General features: G+C 36.1%; 2 protein-coding genes and 1 long non-coding RNA gene across 3 annotated transcripts; 2 read left to right on the top strand and 1 right to left on the bottom strand.

The window, feature by feature from the left end:
* Positions 1-416: 416 nt before the first annotated feature.
* On the bottom strand, positions 417-8,256 carry ube2g2 (ubiquitin-conjugating enzyme E2G 2 (UBC7 homolog, yeast)). The gene is made up of 6 exons (XM_019070286.2): positions 8,102-8,256; positions 7,684-7,719; positions 7,479-7,524; positions 5,020-5,138; positions 2,772-2,912; positions 417-1,339 (listed from the first exon to the last, which is right to left on the bottom strand). Exons 1-6 carry the CDS (start codon positions 8,142-8,144, stop codon positions 1,227-1,229), a joined length of 498 nt encoding a protein of 165 aa, XP_018925831.1. The 5' UTR covers positions 8,145-8,256; the 3' UTR covers positions 417-1,226.
* Positions 8,257-9,124: 868 nt separating this feature from the next.
* Positions 9,125-17,811, top strand: LOC109052864 (centrosomal protein 20-like). The gene is made up of 5 exons (XM_019070287.2): positions 9,125-9,182; positions 16,482-16,679; positions 16,817-16,901; positions 17,430-17,566; positions 17,690-17,811. The coding sequence occupies exons 1-4, from the start codon at positions 9,155-9,157 to the stop codon at positions 17,557-17,559; spliced, it is 441 nt and encodes a 146-aa protein (XP_018925832.1). The 5' UTR covers positions 9,125-9,154; the 3' UTR covers positions 17,560-17,566; positions 17,690-17,811.
* Positions 17,812-18,155: 344 nt separating this feature from the next.
* On the top strand, positions 18,156-21,085 carry LOC122137636. Its single transcript, XR_006154982.1, has 3 exons — positions 18,156-18,337; positions 19,935-20,032; positions 20,151-21,085. It is a non-coding gene; the product is annotated as an uncharacterized LOC122137636 (long non-coding RNA).
* Positions 21,086-21,236: the final 151 nt, after the last annotated feature.

The raw sequence follows: 21,236 nt of genomic DNA, 5'->3' as shown, positions 1-21,236 counted from the left end.
AAAAAAAAAAAAAAAAAAAAAAAAAAAAAACCTTGCCTTGGTTAGCATTCTTCCAAAAACAATAAAAAAAATTGTACAAGCCTTTGTACAGTAGTGCATGTAAAGAGCATTTTAAATACAGTTTTGTGCTTTAACAAAAAAAAAGTCTACATGGCAAGTCAAATGAGTTTTGTCAAAGCAAACTAAACTGAAATGAAATTAAATACATAATTTCCCCAAATCGGTAGTAAATTGGCAGTTTACCCCACTACTAAATGACCTTGTAGGAATTAATCAACACTGCAATTTTTCCCCCACATATTTGACATTTGCCTTCTATGCACAATTTTTTTCCCCATGTGTGCTGGAGCAACATTAAAAGTCTAAAGGAAGCGATTACAGATTTGTGCATATTCATATAAAAATAACTGAAGAGGTTCATAAATCACAAACATTTATTGATTTTATTGGCTTTACAATCCTTGATAACAGATGAAAAGCAAAAAGTATACAGAATTGAATGATTTTTTTAATTAAAGTAATGACGGTGTAAATTCAACAATTATTCTGGTCCGTCTTTCTGCCGAAGGCTGGATGAGTCCAGCTTGCTACTACTTGAATCTAAAAACCTCCATAAAAGTAAAGTGAAATTGAAGAAAACACTGACCTATCTGTGTATTACCAAATTTCAAAACATTTTCATATTAAATGTATTTAATTAAGACATTTATTAAATTTGCATCCATAGACATGATCTTTTTTCTTATTTCTAAAAGATCATTAATATAATCTGTAAGTAGATGTGATAGTCTCAGTCACCGCCTCACAATGCATTTTATTACAATGAGGCATAAAAGCATGCATCAGCATACTATCAGCAAACCAAAGCTGCATTCCATTGCTTAACTATGGACAAGTAACAGGCATGACAGACAAACCGGCCGCCAAAAATGGCTGTGAATAAATGGTTTGTGTACTTATTCAGTAAATGATGCTTGGCTCTCTTTTAGAACCCTGTCCGGTTAATGTATAATGCTTTGCCTTCATCATCAAAAGCCATTTGTCAAACGCATTCACCCAATCACAAGAGAGGGGAGGACTGGGAAGAGAGTATGAAAGCCTGGATGGGAATAAAGTGCTCACACTGGTGGAGGTAGGGGGTAGTACACTACAACACTCTTTCTCTTCTGTGGGGAGTTTGATTCTTGTAAACGTCAATCCTCACTGTCCTGGAGTGTGAGAGTGTGTCAGAGGCCCAGAGATCTGCGCACGATCTGCTTAGCTAGTCGGTTGAACTGCTCTCTGTCCTCACGCCACATCTTTGATGCATCCACATTTGCTCCGCTCTCATCGTTGGGTTCTGTTGGAGTAGAGAATATTTACAATTATTTAAGGAAGGGAACTGATAGGATGTAAATTGAAAAAAGGTATTAAAACATTCAAAATCTAGTATTTACTACCACACTAGTTCTTAAAAATTTCTCACTAAGCGCATTTCCATTACCCTTCAGATTGCGCAAACTGAAACACGCAGCAAAAACATCTATATATTGTGAAAAGCTTTTACACTCACATGAAGTGGTTTTTCAGGCAATTCGAAAAAGGAATATATTGCAAAACTGTAGCGGAAACAGTTTTTTTTTTTTTTTTTTTACATGGATCGCGGCCACTCTAGTGCTTGTGTTTACATATTTCAGAAGCGGCTCTCCGTGCTGCTTTGCTAAAAATACACGTCTACGTCTTCATCGATTAAGAATAATGATTAGTGCAGTGGCTGCGCTATACATAAACCTACCAACATCGGTCGTCATGACGTTTCAGTCGCATAATATCGGTTAACAGAAACGCCATCATTTCGCTATAGTTTTTTTATCGACATAAATATCGCAAAGAATTTTGTGTCAATCTGTAATGGAAAGGCACCTACTGCCACAGTTGTCAGACTCTGTACTATTTTTAGGCCGAATGTGGAACAACAAGAGGATGAGTAAATGATGTTAGTCATGGTGATAAAGGGAATCGGTCATGACTGTCTTTACATTTCTTGTGCCATGCTGGGAAAAATGTATCTTTTTTTGCATATTTATACACATTTATATGTTTAGAAGTTTGGGTATAGGTAAGATTTTTTTTTTTTTTAAAGAAGTATCTTTTGCTCACAAAGTATGATTTGATGATAAAAATGTGAAATATTATTACAATTTAAAATACCTGTTATTGGTTTTAATATGTTTTAAAATGTCATCCGCACCACAAGGATGTGCTGTTTTCTTTCAAATCAAAGATAAATACACAGCATCCAGTGATATGGAGAGACACAGAGGAGACTGTTGACAAAGGAATTGTTGAATAAAGTCGTTATTTTTGTTTTCTTCGCTTACAAAAAGTGTTTCCGTTGCTTCATATAACCCAGATTGCACATCTGATAGCAGATGGAGTATTCTGACGACAACTTTCATACCTTTTATGGACCTTGACACTGTTATTTACTTGGCAGTCTATGGGACAGTCTCAAGCCTCCCGGTTTTCATCCAAAATATCTTAAATTGTGTTCCAAAGATGAACAGAGCTTTTACAGGTTTGGAACGATATGGGGGTAAGTGATTAATGACAAAATTTTTATTTTGGGGTGAAGTATCCCTTTAATATAAAGTGGGACCTTAAACAATAACAAAATCCAAACATCGTAAAATAATATTAAGGCTTCTTGATTTCAGAAACCACTTTTAGGCAAGTATGATCAATACAGCAGATATTGTGATCATTTATTGATGGAGTAAACGGTGACTGACCAGCGAGCATGCTGACCACAGACAGCAGGATCTTTTCCACGCTCTGCACGGGACTCCATCTCTCAGCACTGCTCTCATAGCCCATGGGGTCATCACCAGGAGCGTGCAGGATTGAGATACACACACGGCCATCTGGGTAGACTGCAGAAAACACACCAAACACAGTTTATAAAGTTCTGCAATAGTTCTGTTTTCCTTTGTCATTTATCCTCTAGACATCTTTACAGTCTTCATTGCCGGTTGACTGAATACATTTGTATAAACTTTCAATTTGATTATATCAGCATTTTGTACACAACTCTCTTTTATGTTGAGGTTGGGAACGAACTGGCTAATTCAGTTCACTGCATGTCATCCCACAGAATGAACTACTCTCCCAATTAGCTAAAAAGGCCAAAATTGGATTTAAAACACTTGAATCTGCAATAACGAACAGATGTTTGGATCCTTAAAGGATCAAAAGAACATACTGATTAATCTGCATAGTCAATGAATCAATTAAAGTGTTAGTTCCATGAGCACTGACCCGTGATTGGTTTCCCTTTTAAAGATGCACAAAGCAATCAAGTAATACTTTGGAAGAGTGAGTGTAAGGGACAGAAGTTTATTAACCCTGGATCAGGGCTGAATGAATCCACCCCCACACGGTATCACGGCTGATGCTATCTCCTCATTCTCTCCACAGCTGAGGACAGTGATCAGAATCTGAGCCATCCAGCTCTGATAACCGCCTCCAGAGCCCCGGCACCATCAGAGGACTGTAGGCTGGGCTGCTGCTATCTGTGGCCTGCAGGAAGACCTTTATCTGGGCCCACTTCCCTGAACTCTGTGTCCACACATCCATCAGTGGGACCAGAGGAAATGCCCCGGCCATAAAGACACTTTAGGACTCAGATTCTTAGTCTACGCTCGTCTATGTCGGAGGACTATAAATGCATTAGAAAAGTGTTCCTGCTCCTGGAGGCTCTTCTAACACTGCAAATCATAAAGTGGATAGTTTTGCCTACACAGTAATTGTTAAATAGCCAATATATGCACAGGAAAGCTTATACAATATATTACATGAGAGATCTGTAATTGCATGTTTGTGCCCTACCACTTAAAAAAAATAAATTAATATTGTAATATATTGTAATATTGTGATATATTATTTAAATTTTAATGTTTTCTATTTTCATATATGTAATTTATTCCTGTGACACAAAGCTGGATTTTCAGCATTGCCACTCAAGTCTTCAGTGTCACGTGGTCCTTCAGAAATCATTCTAAAATGCTGATTCGTTAATCATTGATTAATAGAATGCTGAAATGTATTATTATTTGATTATTATTATTTACATATTATATATTAATATTATTTATTATTGTTGTTGTTATTATTATGTATTTATTATACAGCATATATTTTAAATAAATCTTTGTAAAAAAAAAAAAAGTCTTCACTGTCACTTTTAATCAATTTAATGCCTCCTCTAAATATATATTATATATATATATTCATATTAGTGCTGTCAAACAATTAATCGCATTCAAAATAAAAGTTTTTGTTTACATAATATTTGTGTGTGTACTGTGTTTATTTATTATGTATATATAAATACAAACACATGCATGTATATATTTAAGAAAAATAAGTTATGTTTATATATTAAATATATTTATATATATAATATAAAATATAATAATAATATATATAAACACACACGTAAATATTTTCTAAATATATATGGAATGTGTGTATTTTATATACATAATAAACAAACAGTACACATACATATATTATGTAATCAAAAACTTTTATTTTGGATGCGATTAATCATGATTAATTGGTTGACAGCACTAAAATATAGTGAAACTGCACTATCAATAACATGCTGTAAGCAAAACATAAAATAAATGCTGATGAAAACACTGTACTATGAACAATATCTGTTCTCCAATTACTATAAGAAAATATTTTCTAAATATGAATATTTTTCTATAAATAACTGCATCAAGAAACATTCAATTAAATTGATTTAAAATCAAATTCATTTAAGTTTATCATACTGATCTAACATTCATGCATATTTATTTTTTGCTTTTATTTGAAATTTTTTTATGCATCTGTTTTATTTTATGATTATTTTTTATAATTTTTAATAATGTAAAGCACTTTGAATTACCATTGTGTATGAAATGTGCTGTATAAAAAGTGTCACTAAAGCTCACATATACTGTGTGAATGCTGAATGTGTGTTATACCCACTGTTCGGATGAAACATGTCACAGGTGAACTTCATCTTGGGAGGGCTGAGAGGGTAGTCTGAAGGGAAACTGAGGATGGCAGGGAACACACCGCCCTCAAAACACGTGTCCTCTGGTCCCCTAAAACAAGAAAACGAGGAAAAATACCAAAAAACATTAGCATACAACATTTTACATCATTTTATGCATTTTTATGAATCTCTGTGCTGCAACAAAGAGCAAAAAAAAAAAAAGTAATGAAGCATTTCAGTAGTGACCCAGAATCCCCCTAAGAAGGGGCTATATGTGGATGTCTGGATAAGCTATTGATGTATTACCCACAAATCCTAAGGTTTAGCAGAGTTTTATTACAACATTTTTAGAGCACGTTAAAGACTAATATCATGATTCACTCCAATCAGTTTTTCAGAATATAATAAAATCTTTAGCATCAGGAATTAGATGAACCCACATGGGGGTTGCAGAGGAAGTTTCTCAGACATGTATATACCTTGATCATACACAAACTTCAGTCGAACTGCATCTTTTACTATTTATGAGAATCACTGATATATGAGGCAAGTTAAACCATTTACCACCTTCAGCTTATCAACTAAAACTCAAAAAAAAAAAACTTCATCTTAATCATAAAATCACACAATATCATAAATCACAGAAATTCATCCAGCACTGACAGCAGTGGCAGAACTTCATGGAATCATTCTCAAAGGCCCATTTAACATGCAAATCTCTTTCTGTTTACTTAGCATATCCAGCTGTCAATCAAACACTGTTTCTATGGGCAGATATTGATCGGTAATCACGATGAGCAGCGCATCAAACGGACACACTTCCCGTATCTGTGGAACAGCTCTCAGGGGGTTGCTAGGGACACTGTTCCTTATTTTGTTTGGCACTCGGTTTCACTTAAAAACTTATCGCTCAAAACCACTGATCAAACCACCAGTTTGGTTTACCGGAGGACAGTCTTATCCGAAATTAAAATCAGTTATCATCACTTAATGTCCCTTCTGTGGACAAATGCTAGTGAATGAATAGCTGTGCATGCTGTGAATGAAAAGAGGCTCCGGGCAAAAACAAATGCCAGAACTGTAAAAAGTGACATCAAAAACTCTTTTTACATTAAAAAGGGTGTTGTATTCAGATGTATAGGATAGCATAATATACAGGTTTTGTGTCTTTACAGATACTATTGTGATTTATATTAGTTATAATTGTTCATTATGGTGTCTTTTCACAATTCAATTTGCAGATTAAAAATATAAAGAGAAACTGCAAGAAACTCTGAAACCACTTAAGTGCTATTCCTTGCCTAAATAACAGCACATTTTCCCCAGGCAGACAACAAAATAAGAAAATCTCACTAAATATCAGAACATCACAGACAGTACATAACCTAGAACACACTAGCAACCCCACAGCATCACATTACCATTTGGGACTACCCATATTTTACTCAGAAATAATTAAAATGCATTTTATAGTATCATTTTTATTTTAAGTATATATATATAAATATATATATATATATGTTTTTTTCTTTAACGTTATTTTCTGTGTCCATTTTAGTATATTATTTTTTATTTCTTTAACATGTTATTATCTGTGTCCAATCTGTACAGATAAACTAAACTGAATAATAGTTATTATAATAATAATAATAATAAAAGTTTTATTGTTACTCTCTCTGCTGGGTCACACCAGACATGGCAGAGAAAAGCTGTTTGAACTGAATAATTTTAACATCAAGAAACATTTTCTCACCCACATTGAGCTCTATTTTATGGAAGCTTGTTTACACCACATAAAAGAAGAAAATAATAATAATAATAATAATAATAATAATAATAATATTTATTTAGACATTTTTGTTACTATTCTGACTTTATATAATATCATAATTCTGAGAACTGAAATGTAAACTCAAAATAGCTCTGAATGAAGTAAAAATCATGGGATTTTTTATTTTTTATTCCTTAGCGGATTCAAAAAAAAAAAAAAAAAAAAAAAAAAAAAAAAAAACAGAATAGCGAGATGCAAACTCAGAATTTTGAGAAAAAGTCAGAAATGTGAGACACAACTCCAGAACTGAAGATATAAATTCAAAATTGTAAGACAGAAAAAGTCACAATTACCTAAAAAAGTCAGAATTGTGAGACATAAACTTCAGAATGGTCAGAATTGTGATTTTTTTTATTCTGCGGCTGAAACTAATCAAAAATAAATTAAAATTAACAAATAAAACAAAAAACAGAATTGTGCAATGAAAACTGAATTCTCAGAAAAAAAGGTAAGAATTATGAGATGTAAACTCAGAATTCAGACTTTTTGCGAGAAAAATATCTCAACTGTGAGATAAAAAGTCACATTTAGCTTATTTATTTATTCATTAAATCTTGTGGTGGAATTGATCAAAGAAGAGAAAAAAATCGTCTTTACAAGTCTATGGATAATACTTACATAATCAGAGCCTCCCATTCAAAGAAATTTTCTTCATTTACAGGCCCTGTTGGGAAGAAATGAGTCTCATTAATTCATTATCTTATTATAAAAATAAATCTGTTAATCTATTATACAAATGAAAATGATTAAAGTAAAAATTGTATTAAGAATGTACTGTAAAAGCAGGTCAATGGAGCAGTTCAGTAACTGCCCTAATTCTTACCTGCTACAATCCCCTCTGGAGGGTTGAGGGTTAGTTCTGGAAAGAAAGAAATGCGTTGAGCTAACTGTATCCATATAATTATGTTCAACAGGAAATATATCTATGAAAAGACAACCATCACACACTTGCAGTGGCAGCACTGGAGTAACGTTACAGCACGCGAGTAGAGAAATGAAGTATGCACGTGAATTAGGAGTTACACGCTCAGTTTCAGTGTGTTTGAGGTTACTTAAGGAGGTTACAGCTCATTTATTAACTGAAATCATTTTAATGACGCATGCTGTCAGCATATGTTGGTGAAGTTCTGGAAGTATCTACAGCTGCCAAACTGTTGCTACCAAAACAGTGTAAAATCCGCCCTTCACAAGCACCAGCGCTGCGCTGCATTAGTGTAACGTTAATCAATAGCATGACTTACGTTTGTATTCAGCCATGAGTCTTTTTAAAGCTGTTCCAGCCATTTTACAGCCTGGTCTAGAAAGAAGTTGTTTTGGCACGAAGGGTGACGACAACTGACACGATAAGAAATCTTGTTCTTCCGGGACAGAAGCGAGCAAAGAATTTCGAGTGAAGATTTTCCACTCGCCGCTTGCTTCCGCAATCCGCGTGACGTCACGTGGTCCTTTGTTTTTTTTTCCCGTTTTTACCTTTTCACTCAAACTGATATTTCAGTACTTGAAGCCGCTGGAAAGGGAACGCCCTAAAACTCTCTAAATTACTTGTGTAATATATATTAAATAAATATACATTAACTGTATAAAATATTTATCATTTGTAATAATTTAGTAATTTTTTATTCATTTTTAAAATATGTATTTATTTATTTACTTCTGTTTCCATTTTCTCTCATTACGTATGCTGTTTGAATTTGTTGATTAAATATATTTATTTAATATTAATAAGGAGGTTATTTAATATTCAACATTGGTACTTACTGTATTTAGTTATTAATTCTTATTTTAAAATATGTATGTATGTAAAGGAGTTTAATATTTTTTTAATTCAACATCATTATTGTTCAGTTTATTTCGCATTAAAAAATTATTATTATAAAAAATATATTATTTTAGTTCATTCTTTAAAGCAGCTGAAAAAGGAATGCACTAATACGCTCTAAATTATTTGCATATATATTCAATAAATATATGTTAACTGTATTGAATATTTATCATTTGTAATAATTTATATTTAATTTATAATTTAATAATTTTGTATTCCTTTTTAAAATATGTATAAATAAAAATAAATTGTATTCTGTTCTATTTCCCTTTTCTCTCTTTATGTATGCTGTTTGAATTGACTCTTTATGTATGCTATTTGAAAGCGTTTAATACAGGATTTTTTAAGTTCAACATTAATTTTGTAATGTTGAATAAAAATAAATATAAACAAACGTGCGCTTGCACTATATACGCAGAAAGAGCCACAGTGACCTCTAGCGGAAGCGTCTGGGAAGTGCGACTCTGTTTCAATGGCAGCTGTCACAGAGTTGAAAAGCGGTAAGCTAATACTCATAAACTGTCATAATGCATCATATCGTCGTTCCAACGTTATGATTATTTTGCGTGTTTGTTTAATAACAAATTTTCAGTCATAAGGTTTGTTACTAATGTTTACGTTTTAGATGCTTAAACGTAACCCTCAAATCTTTTTTTTTTTTTTTTTTTTATTGTGCAAAAATTATACAAAAAATTGTAAAAGCATATACAACTCACGTAACCCTCAAATCTCTCCACAGTTGTGCAAGATAGCCCAGCTCACTTTAAAGATTCAAGTTGAAGTAGCTTTATTGGCATGGTAAAATAGTATATTTACATTCCCTTACCAAAAAGTAGTATACTTCAAGTTTATTTTATTAAGTATACTTAAGTAAAGTTCAAGTATATTTAGACTTTTTGTAAGTATAAGTCAAGTATACTTAAATGTAATTTTAAGTATATTTCTGAGAAGTACATAAAGCCCATTTCTGAGAAGTACATAAAAAGTAAACTAAAAGGATGCTTTCCTATTTTTAGGTTAAAAGAAGTATACTAATAGCACACTTGAATAAAGGGTTACCAAAGCATAGAAACAATTTAAAAGACATTTAACACAAATATACATAAGAATAGAAGTAGCCTATAGCATATAGAGTCTATATATCTGTATTCAGTAAAATGAAGTACTAATAAAAATTCAAATAAAGAGACAGGAGAAGGACTGGAGCCTGTCATGTCAGTCTGTGTGTGTGTGCTGTGACTTGTGCTTCTGTTCTGCTGCTTGTCCCTTTGTCATGGCAGGATTTGACGTACCTTGCAGCCAGGTTAGAGCTTGTTGCTGGTTTGTGAATTGGGGGAAGAAAGGTTTCCCTAATTTGTGTTTAATTGGGGCATGTTGTTAAAAAGTGCAATTCTGTTTCCACTTCATGTTGTGTGGACACAATCTGTCTTCTTTTGGCAGCCAGGTCTGTCTGTGTCTGTCTGTCTCTATAGTGAGGTTACGGTCACTGAGTGTGTACATGGTCAGGACTTTTCTTAGTTTTAGGGTCTGCCACTGTGTTTAGGTATTCTGCCAATTTATATTCTCTGTTTAGAGACAGATAGCATTCTAATTCACTTTGTTGAGCTGTTGCTTCTGTCCAATGTTTCAGATATTTCTCTTTCTGTGTTTTAGTGATTTGATTTAGTCGAGCTGGGGTTTTGGATTGTAAAGTCAGTTCTGAGAGCAGCTGGCTGAGGAGGCTTTTCTCTGGGTTCAGTTCTTGGTAGCTTAAGGCTTTATGGTGGAGGGTCTCAGTATGACTGCTTTTAAGGTGCGCATGGAATTAAATTTAATTATTAGTGGGTACAGTCCTAATTCTGCTCTGCAGGCATTGTGTGGAGTTTTTCGTTGTACACGAAGAATATTTTTACAGAATTCTGCCTGCAGAGTCTCTATTGGCTTTTTGTGAGTGGACCCCAGACCTCACATCCATAGAGTGCGATTGGTTCTATAACTGATTGGATTATTTTTAGCCAGATTCCAATTGAGATGTCAAGTTTTATATTTTTCTTGATTGAGTAAAAAGCTCTTTGTGTCTTGTCTCTCAGGTCGTTCACAGCCTTGTTAAAGTTTATTGTGTTTATTCCGAGGTATGTGTAATTTTTAGTGCGTTCCAAGGGCATGTTGTTTAATTTGAAACTGTGATGTTGGTTTTTGTTAATGGCCCTTTTTTGGAATATCATAATTTTAGTCTTTTTAAGGTTAACTGACAAGGCCCATGTCTGACAGAAGGTGTGCAGGACCCTCTTTTGTGGGTGACAGCAGCACTAGATCATCCGCAAACAGAAGACATTTAACTTCAGTGTCTAGTAGGGTAAGACCGGGTGCTGGGGACTGTTCTAGGGCTCTTGCTAGTTCATTGATGTAAATATTGAATAGTGTAGGACTTAAGCTACAGCGCTGTCTCACGCCATGACTCTGGGGGAGGAAATCTGTGTTTGTTGCCAATTTTAACTGCAAATTTGTTATTAGTGTACATGGATTTAATGATGTTGTATGTTTTTCCTCCGATGCTGCATTGGATCAATTGAAGTAAAAGCCCCTCATGCCAGATGGAGTCAAAAGCTTTTTTGAAGTCAACAAAGCATGAAAAGATTTTTATTTTATTTTGTTTGGTTTCTTTGTCAATTAGGGTATGTAGAGTTTATATATGGTCTGATGTGCGGTATTTTGGTTGGAAGCCGATTTGACATTTACTGTCAGTAAGGTAATGAAGGAGTCTGCTGTTTAGGATGCTACAGAAGAGTTTACCTAAGTTGCTGTTTACACATATTCCGAGATAGTTATTAGGGTCGAATTTGTCTCCGCTTTTATGAAGTAAGTAAGTAAAGTTTATTTGTATAGCACCTTTTCACAGACAAGGAAGGGTCACAAAGTGCTGCACAGTAATATAAAAATAAACAATAAAATAAAATAACAACTGTACAAGTAAAAACCTAGTACAACTCTACAACTATACTACCATCAAATTCCATAAAACTTCAATAACAAACAAATCATATTGTTAATTAAAAGCTTGTCCAAAAAGATGAGTCTTTAAGTGTTTTTTAAAAGATTCCGCAGAACTCATAGTTCTCAGAGCTAAAGGGAGCGAGTTCCAGAGCCTTGGAGCCACAACACAGAAAGCACGGTCACCTCTTGTCTTAAGACGTGTTCTGGGAACAATTAAAAGATCTTGGCCTGAAGACCTCAGAGACCGATATGGAGTATGCATATGTAATAGATCCTGGACATAAGAGGGTGCTTGACCATGCAAGGCTCTGAAAGTAATGACCAAAATTTTAAAATTTACTCTATAACCAACAAGAAGCCAATGAAGGGCTTTCAGCACAGGAGTGATGTGTGACCTCCTGCTGGTCCAAGTCAAAAGCCTAGCTGCTGCATTTTGTACAACTTGCAGTTGATCTATAGAAGATTTATTCAAACAAGTGTACAACACATTGCAATAGTCCAGTCGTGAAGAAATAAAAGCATGAACAAGCATCTCCATCTCTTTTTTGAAACCATAGATCTAATCTTAGCAATGTTCCTGAGATGGAAAAAACAGGTACGAACCACAGACTTAACATGACTGTTAAAACACATTGATCTGTCAAAAATGACACCCAGATTTCTCATGTCACTGCAGTCAGACGACGATAGACCCCCAAGGGCCTGCCTAATCTTAAGGGTAATGTTGTCTGGGGCAAAAATCATCCCCTCTGTTTTATCTGTATTAAGTTGCAGAAAGTTCTCAGCCATCCATTTATTAATGGAGACTAAACAGTTCAGCAGAAGGGACAGTTGGTCTAGTCTATCTGGACTAAATGAAATAAATAACTGGATGTCATCTGCATAACAATGATAAGATATTGTTTTAAAACTACTTATAATCTTTCCAAGGGGAAGCATGTACAGACTGAACAGCAGGGGGCAAAGCACAGAACCTTGCGGCACACCACAGGACAAAGGAACAGAATCTGACATGAAAGATCCTGAGGACACTGAAAAACTCCGGTCAGAAAGATAGGAGGTAAACCAATCCAGAGCAGATCGAGAAATGCCCACTAGTCGATCAATCAGAGTGCTGTGATCAACAGTATCAAATGCTGCACTGAGATCCAACAAGACCAGGACAGAACATTTTCCTGCATCAGCAGCCATCATGAATTGGGGTAATGAGGCCTTGGTTCCAGGTGCTGGGAAATACACCTGCACTAAGAATTATATTAAACAGTTTAAGAATGGCCAGTTTGAATTTTTGGTCTGTGCATTTAGTCATTTCATTCAGAATGCCATCGATACCACATGTTTTTTGGGGTTTAAGTGTTTGCATATTATCGCACAGTTCAGCTAGTGTAACGGGATAATCTAGGGTGTTCTGGTTCTCTTTAATGGTTGACTCTAGAACACATAGTCTATTGTATAGTGAGTTTTGTTCATGGTTTTTGTTTATTTTGCTGAAGAGGTTTGAGAAGTGGTTTATCCACACATATCTGTTCTGGATGGGTAACTCTTAATGGTAAGATTGGTTTAGTGTGTTCCAATGTTCCCAGAAACGGTTTGATTGTAGAGATTGTTCTATTACTTTTAGCTGATTTTGTTTCTTTTTCGTTCTTAGGATGTTCTTATATTGTTTAAGTTTCTCGTGGTAGAGTTGGTGTGTGTTTACATTGTCAGCATCTCTGTGTTTCTGATTTGATAAAGTTCTTACTTCTTTTCTAAGGTTTTTGCACTCATTGTCAAACCATTTCTCATGTACATCCTCCCTGTTTATTTTTATTTTTTTGTTTGTGGTTTTTAGGTTAGATAGTGTTGCAGTCATTGCAAATACTTGGTTCATCCTGTCTGCTGCTAAATTGACCTCTTCAGTGTTGTGAAGGAATGGCGTAGCTAAGAAATTATTTAATAGGTTTTGTATTTTTGGTTCACAAATTACGGTTTGATGGCTTCACTATTTTGTTTCCATCTATATTTGTGTTTGAGGGTGTGGGGGTGGGTTTGTTTTGATGCATCTGAGTTAGGTTTTGATCTGTTTAGATAGAGGGTGATTTTACTGTGGTCTGACAGTGGGGTTAGTTGGCTGACTGTGAATGCTCTGAGAAAATTTGGATTTGGCTCGGTGATGAAATTATCTACTGTACTGTTACCCAGCACTGAGCTTTAAGTGTACCTACAGTACGAATCTCCTCGCAGTCTGCCATTGGAGTCTCTTCCCTGAACCACTTCAGGCAGTTTGGTGGATGGGATGATGAGTTCTCTGTAGCCTGTAGGGCAACCAGTGGGTCCATCTCCTCTGCTCCATGCCTACTGCAGGATGATTATGTCTGAGTTTTTGATTTTTGTGGTGTAGTCTGTGTTTTTGCTTTTTAGTCCGAAAGCAGATGACTTCAGGCCTTGAATATTCCAACATATGATAAATGCTTTGTTATCCATGGGATGTTACTTTTGTTGGCAGGTTTTGTCCTAGGACAGTATGTGTGAGCAGATCAGGTTGAGCATCTGGTGAATGTCTTTCAGCTCAGTTGTTGGGACTTGTGCAGATGCTGGTGTGGGGTTTCTGCTCACTGTCTGGGCATAACTGAGGTTGCCAGGGCTCTGCTGCATGTGCTGGGTGGGGGGTGTAGGCAGGAGAGGCTGTGCTCTGGTCTGTTGACTGTGGATGGGGTAGAGAGTTGATCGCAGGCTTTGATCAGGTGCTGGACGAGGATACTTTGTTTTTACGGGGGGTCTTTGGCCTGCTTTTGGTGCTGTGTGGTTGTTTCCCGGTCTGGTTGGGTTCTGCCTAGCTCTGCTGCTTCTGGGAGTGGTGTGGATGCTACGGTTTAGTGCAACATCTTTTAGTGTCTTTGCAAAGGGAGGAACAGTTCCTCTGTACAGGTGGACGTTGTTGTAGAGGCATGTGAGATCCAGGGAGGGGTGATGTGCCAGGTGTGCGCGAGGTTGGAGTGCACAGGCTCTGGAGAGGTTTGCATTCACCTGCTGAATTGTATCTGGGTGGAAGTCCTTTCATGGCAGCAGTGTGGAGATGGTGATTTTTGCACTAGAAAAGGTGGTTGTGGCTTTTTTAACCACCCTCTGTAGTGCTGTTGCCACTCTTTCCTGTTGTGTTCTCAGGTCGTTTGTGCCGGTGTGAATTATTATGTGGCTTGGTGACCCAAGTTTGTCCACGTCAAGCAGTTTGAGGGCACTATGGGTGTTTGGGCACCATAGTTTGGCCACTCTGTGTTTGGGGAAGAGCTTCTTCTCATCTATAAACTTCCCATTTGAGTCAATTAGGAGATAAAATTCTGGTTTTTGTGTGTGTTCCTTGGGTGCTGAAGAAGTGTCTGATTCTGAGGCTGGCTGTGAGCTGGGTAGAGGGTTTGGTGAGGAAGGAAGGTTTTGGCTGGGCTCTGTCACTGTGTTCTGGGAGTTGTGATCAGTGTGGGGGGTGTCTTCTGAAGGGGTGAGGTCTTTGAAATGGGTGTCTTTCTCCTCTTTCAGTTCTCTCATCTCCTCTCTTAGGGCTGTTATCAGGGTCCAGTGGCTCTGTGTCTGCTGTGAGAGCTGGGAATCCAGTTGGGCCTTTAGCCTGTCCCTCTCTTGCTGTAGCTGCTTTTTGTGCTTGATTGTGGTGTTGTTGCTTGACTGGTCTGTGCTTTGGGCAGCAAGGAAAGAGATGGTCATCTCTCTGAGCTGCACCAATTCAATTTCCAGTGCTGTGAATTTCTCCCTCATGTCAGTACAATAGCAGTGTGGAAAGGGGTCTTTGGTTTGTTCTGAGCTGGGAGGGTCTTTCAGTTTTATCTGCTCATGTGGAGCTGGGGTTCTGTCTGGTTCTTCTGGGTGGGGAGTTGCTCATTGTTTTTGGGCTCCTGTTGTGCTCTTTCTTTGATTTTGGAGAAGTTCTGTTCAAAGTGCCCTTGGATGCTCTTCACCACAACTATCCCTGTTGCTTTGTATATGTTAACATTAATAGTTGTTGTGTCTTCTTCATTTTTTACTTACAGCTGGAAACCTCCACAGATGCCCTTTCTTTCTGCATTGAGGAATTCTAAGATGATGGCCTTGTGCCATGTATGGGGCTTGTTGGTGTAGAAGATCAGGTTACTAATGTTGCCATCTTTATGAAGGTCTACAAATAAAGTCTCTGGGTTTTCTGTGAGCTTTTTGTTTTTGTAGACTTTTCGTGCTGTTTCATTGGAAACATCTTTTGGGTAGATTAGTGGGATAGCCTCCACACATTGTTCTCCAATGGGCCTGGTGTTATGGGCCATTAGCACCTGTTTGGGGGGTTGGGTATGAATTTTCTTTGCTATTGTTTTGACGTGTCACATTTACAACTTCCTATTTCACTTCTGAAAAGTAGGACGCGTGGTCAGGCAACAAGGTAGGCCTTGCTATTCTCTAACACTGTTGTCTGTTTTGAGGAGTAAAACTTTTTTTTATTCTTTGAAAAATAGTTTGTTGTAGAATACTTGGTGAAAGATTTTAGAAAAGGTATTTACTTTGGTCCCTTGTAACAAATAGTCCTCTGTAACATATTTTTTTTTTCTTTTGATGGCTTTAAGTTTCTGGTGCAAGGTCTGTTGGGTCCTTAGTCAGTTGTTGTCCTTTTCCAGATATTTTGTTTCAAAATCCAGATTAATGTAAAGAATTTTAATCCGAGCTGTAGTGTTGTCGATGGTCAGAAGTTTGTGTGTGTCTCTTTTTAAAAAAATCTAAGATAGTTCAAGTTAATCCAGTATTAAAAGGTGATTTTGCAGGAGCTCAGGAGTGCATGTCCTCTCTCTGGCTTTCAAATGCATGATCTGTAGCTTTGCGAGAGACGCTGGAGGCCCGTGGGGTCCTGGGGCAGCTGAAGGCGAGGATCCGGGCAGAGGTGTTCAGCACGCTGGACGCTGAGAGCACGCCGCGGCCGCCGCTGTCCCACGAGAACCTGCTGATCAATGAACTGATTCGAGAATATCTGCAGTTCAACAAGTTTCAATACACCGCCTTGGTGCTGACCGCAGGTGAGCACGTGAGCCCTGCAGGAGGACCATACGCACGGTCACTCAGTCATAGCTCTCCATTATACCTCACAACCAAAACACATTCTAAAAACAAACTTTTGAAGGTTAAATTGTTTTTAAAAAACAGTGTATCTCAGAATCAGGTCAGACTGAAGTTCCCCTAGATTGGGAGTTCGTGGCCAATGAGCTCAATGTCAGAGAAGATTCAAGTGCCAAAGAAGTGTAAGTATGATTTGTAAGTAATACTTTTATAGAGCACAGAGACATTGAACATGTATGTACAAGGAACAACAATAAATATGGTACTGTGAGGGAGTCTGGGGCCTGTTTACACTGAACTAACACTTATGAATACTATATCAAATATTCAAACTATTATATCGTATTATATTATATTATATTATATTATATTATATTATATTATATTATATTATATTATATTATATTATATTATATTATATTATATTATATTATAGTAGTCAACATTTGAAGTTGATCAAAAAAGTTCATGAAAGTTGTCCTAAGACAAGAACGCATTTAGGTTTATTGCATTATCTTTTCCAAACCTCTGTTCATTGCATATTAAACAGTTCAACCAAAAATTTACTCAGCTTTGACCAGTTTTTTAAAAGTCAAACATGAAAAGAGTTATTTGGAAGAATGTCCAATAAGCTCTTTTGACCAGGGGCTTTCAAGCTTTTAACAACCACTCCATTATTCTTTTATTACTCCTCCTTCCTGCTTTTATAGGGCGTTGTTGTATGGATTGCTCCATCATTTCCTCAGCAGTAAGGAAGAGCACAAAGCAAAACTCTTCCTAAAATGCGCAGCAACAGTGCCTTCACAAGAACCTCATGGCCATCGTAATACAGAGTCATAAAACTGAGGTAAGAGAGGGCTCGAGTTTGACTTTGTTTCCACATATTGATTAACAAGTGTAATTTTTAGTTTCATAAGCCTGAGAAACATTACATCCCATTCAGCTGTTTCTGTTGTTTCCATCTCTACAGTCATCAGGAAGCAACACACAAGAGGAAGTCATATGATCACAATTAAAGCAATTTGCCATTAAAGAGACCAAAATATTCTGTCCCGCTTACTCCGGTTGTAGATTTTGAATGTATTATATAGTTTTTTACTTTTTAATGTTGGTTTATGTACTTACAGTACTAGTTTTATGAATAAAACCACTGTGATTGCTCAGTTTTTATAGCTTCTCAGCTGTGCAAACAATGCAGCATTTTACAGTATTTTACAGTATGTTAGTATTCCTCATATATTTAATTTAATTTGACATTCAGTTAACTTATTTTGAATCTGATGTTGTATCATCTTCTTTAAAAGCTGTTATATGCAATATTAAATGTAATTTTGCTGTAAAACAACAGCAGCCTTATTTGTTTGTACACCTACTTTTTTGTTTCTATTTTTAGCTAATGTCAACAATGAGGAAGCATGTAAATTGTGGTAATTCATGCAGTCTGAATTGAAAATGTTAGAAGAATAAGACGTTATATTCATTTTTCTTTTTTTTTTCTTAAGTGCTTCTCATTGAGTTATATGTTTGGTTTTCTTTCACCTTAAAGCAGCAAAGCTCACAAACACTGTAAACATCATCCATTGCCAAGTTCTTCAAATTTCCTAATTTTCCTTCAAAGGTAAGTCACTTCATACTCACTCAATACTTCATTTGATTTGTTTTAGCTTTTCACACTCAATATTATCACAGATCAAGGGTAATAATAAAGCAGTTTGTTGAAAGGTTGATGGTGAAGTTTTCCCAGAGCATTGTCAGGGAATGTTTCCTTTTAGTAAAAGGTAATCACCAACAGATAGATCATGTGAAACAAATTGAATAAATCTGAGCAGACAAATATTTGCTTGCTTTCCTGCTGCTAAGCTGAAATCACGTTCCACTGAGGACAAATATATCCAAACACATATGACCCTCTAAAATAGTGTGCACTTATGCATGTACTCAGGATTTTTATGAGAACGGAATGTGCACATAGGTAAATTATAGATAACAAAACATTTTGTTTTTCTTTAGTAATGTTTTAACTCAGTATACATGTAATTTCCTGTTTTTGAATGTCCATGTCTTGTGCTTGTAACACTGTAAGTGGATTCATATGCACATTGTAGTGAGATTTTCTCTAGTAAGGTGATGTTCTCTTACTAAGGTAGGCAAATGTTAATGCTCTAGTTACTCTGAACGGCTTCAGCAGAAATTAGTTTTGGATGAGTCTCAGGAGACTACCCTGAACAGCCTGTGCTTCACTCAGCTTTAATCTAGCACATATTTCCCATTCCCTCCTTCCGTTCTCCTTCAGACACACTGTCAGGACTAATTCCTGAGATACTGCTCTTCCACTAAGAGTACAACGAAGTATTTAGACATAGGACTTCAGTATGCTTTGAAGCCAAACTCTGGTCCAAGTAGGATTATTATAATTCCTTTCCTACATTTTATTGTTTATCACTTGCTGAAAATAAAGACCTGTTCACCCAGAACTAAAAAGTGACATTTACAAGACTATTGTCACTGAATTTTTCTGTGCATTGAAAGTCAATGGTGTACAAAAATAAATAAATAAATAAATAAATAAATAAATAAATATATTATATTTATATAATATATAATATATTTTATTTGATAAAATAAAAAGTTGCACTGCAATGCACACTATAAATAATATGTCCTCAAAAAGTTCTGTAAAATAGAATCATATGTGATGTCATGCAAGAACTTCTGTGAATAGTTTTCACTTGCAAAAACCATACATTTTACAAAACACTTTAAAACAACTTACAAAATTACACAAATTCCATTTACAGTTCTTCGCTGTATAAACTGACAGAAATTGGTGTAGGATTTACTTTAAAACAGTTTTCATAATTTCACAAATTATTACACAGAAATTTTGAAGTAGAAAGACTGAAATTCTATTTTAGTGTATATTTTAAATTATATACTAAATAACATACTAATAAACATGCTTTTACTTATGTAGGCCTAATATTATAACACTTTTAGAGTGCATGATGATAAAAAGGTGCACTGCCATATTTGCGAGACACTTTAGTAAAAAAATATAACATCATCTTTTTTATTATGATCACAAGTTCAGACAAGACTTGAAAGAGCCTGTCAATTGTGTTCAGTATTAGTGTCTCTGACTATACAAACTCCGAAATTCTCTATAGTACGAATGAGCAAACTATAAACAAACATTTATGTTCCTGTTTCTACAGCACCATACAGCATGTGCAGGTGCAATACTTCACATTCCTTAATTGGTGCTAGTCTTTGTCGGAATGAAAGTCTGCAGCTACTCCGAAGTTTATTGTTGGTGAGTAAACAGTCGAAAGATATCCCAATGAATGCCTATTTGTCTTAACAATGAAACTGCTGTTGCACCATATTTAGTCACTCAGTCCAAGTCTTTCGGTGTTCCCTTCTAAACACAGATTACAGCCGAGATTCCAGGCAGACCCCATTGTCCTTATATGGCACAACAGAGACCTGGTAGAGCCGTGCATCTCTGCCTCTCTCTCTCGCAACCTCTCACTTTTACTCTCTCTATACACCCCCATCCTCCATCTGCCTCCAAGACACTCTCTCTACCTTCTTTCCATCCCTTCGCACATCCAAGAGAGCTTGACGCTGAACAGTGACAGAGGCGCTTCTTTCCCTGCAGGCTTTGTTTTCTCCCCCATCTCTCTTTTGGACCGCAGCAAGGCCTCAGAACATACCAGCCACGGTCCTGTTCCCTGGAAACATCACAGACTTGATTTATGGGATGCAATCGGAGGTTGTCCTTATATAGGAAGTTCCATTAGATAGCAGGAGCCCGTTGTGGGAATGGAGGGGACGGAATGTGATGTGCGTAACGATAAGGGTCCCAAAACGGATCTCAGGGGATTCGCCTCGTCCAGATGTAGTGTATGGCATGTAGTCTAGGGGATCTCCCTTTTCCCACTTGGGCCTTTTCTGTTTCTTTCCTCTGTTCTTTATGTTAAGGTTTCCTTGATATATTCCTTGTCCCCGTTCACTTTCACTGTGTGGAAGAGAGTAGTGTGAACATACTGCGAAACATCTCCTTCTGTGCTTCACGTAAGAAATAACTTCACAGTTTTGGAATGACATGGGCATGCAAAAATAACGACAGAATTTTCATTTTTGGTTGAACTATCCCTTTAAATCTGACATTTTTCCACATTCCAGATTCTGCGACTAATGTTTGTGTTCTGCTACTAAAACAGTATGAAAATTCCTCATAAAAACATGAATGACTGCATATTTAAAAATATGATAATGTAAATAATAATTTCAAAATTTCCTCAGTAATCATGTCATTTCCTACAACAAAAAACTTTGTACATAATAATCCCCCCCCCCTTCTCTTTTTTTTTCAACAGTATGAAGAGCATGTTTGAAATATGACACCAGGCGGAGTGAAAAACAAAAGAAAAGAAAAAAAATCACCTGTGAGCATTTTTCCCCCCAATAAAATTTTGATTGCATCACATTATGAAGATGTGTATTTAGGCTAT

Source organism: Cyprinus carpio, chromosome B6, assembly GCF_018340385.1.
Source record: "Cyprinus carpio isolate SPL01 chromosome B6, ASM1834038v1, whole genome shotgun sequence".
NCBI lineage: Eukaryota > Metazoa > Chordata > Actinopteri > Cypriniformes > Cyprinidae > Cyprinus > Cyprinus carpio.
This window is presented reverse-complemented; position numbering and strand designations above follow the sequence as displayed.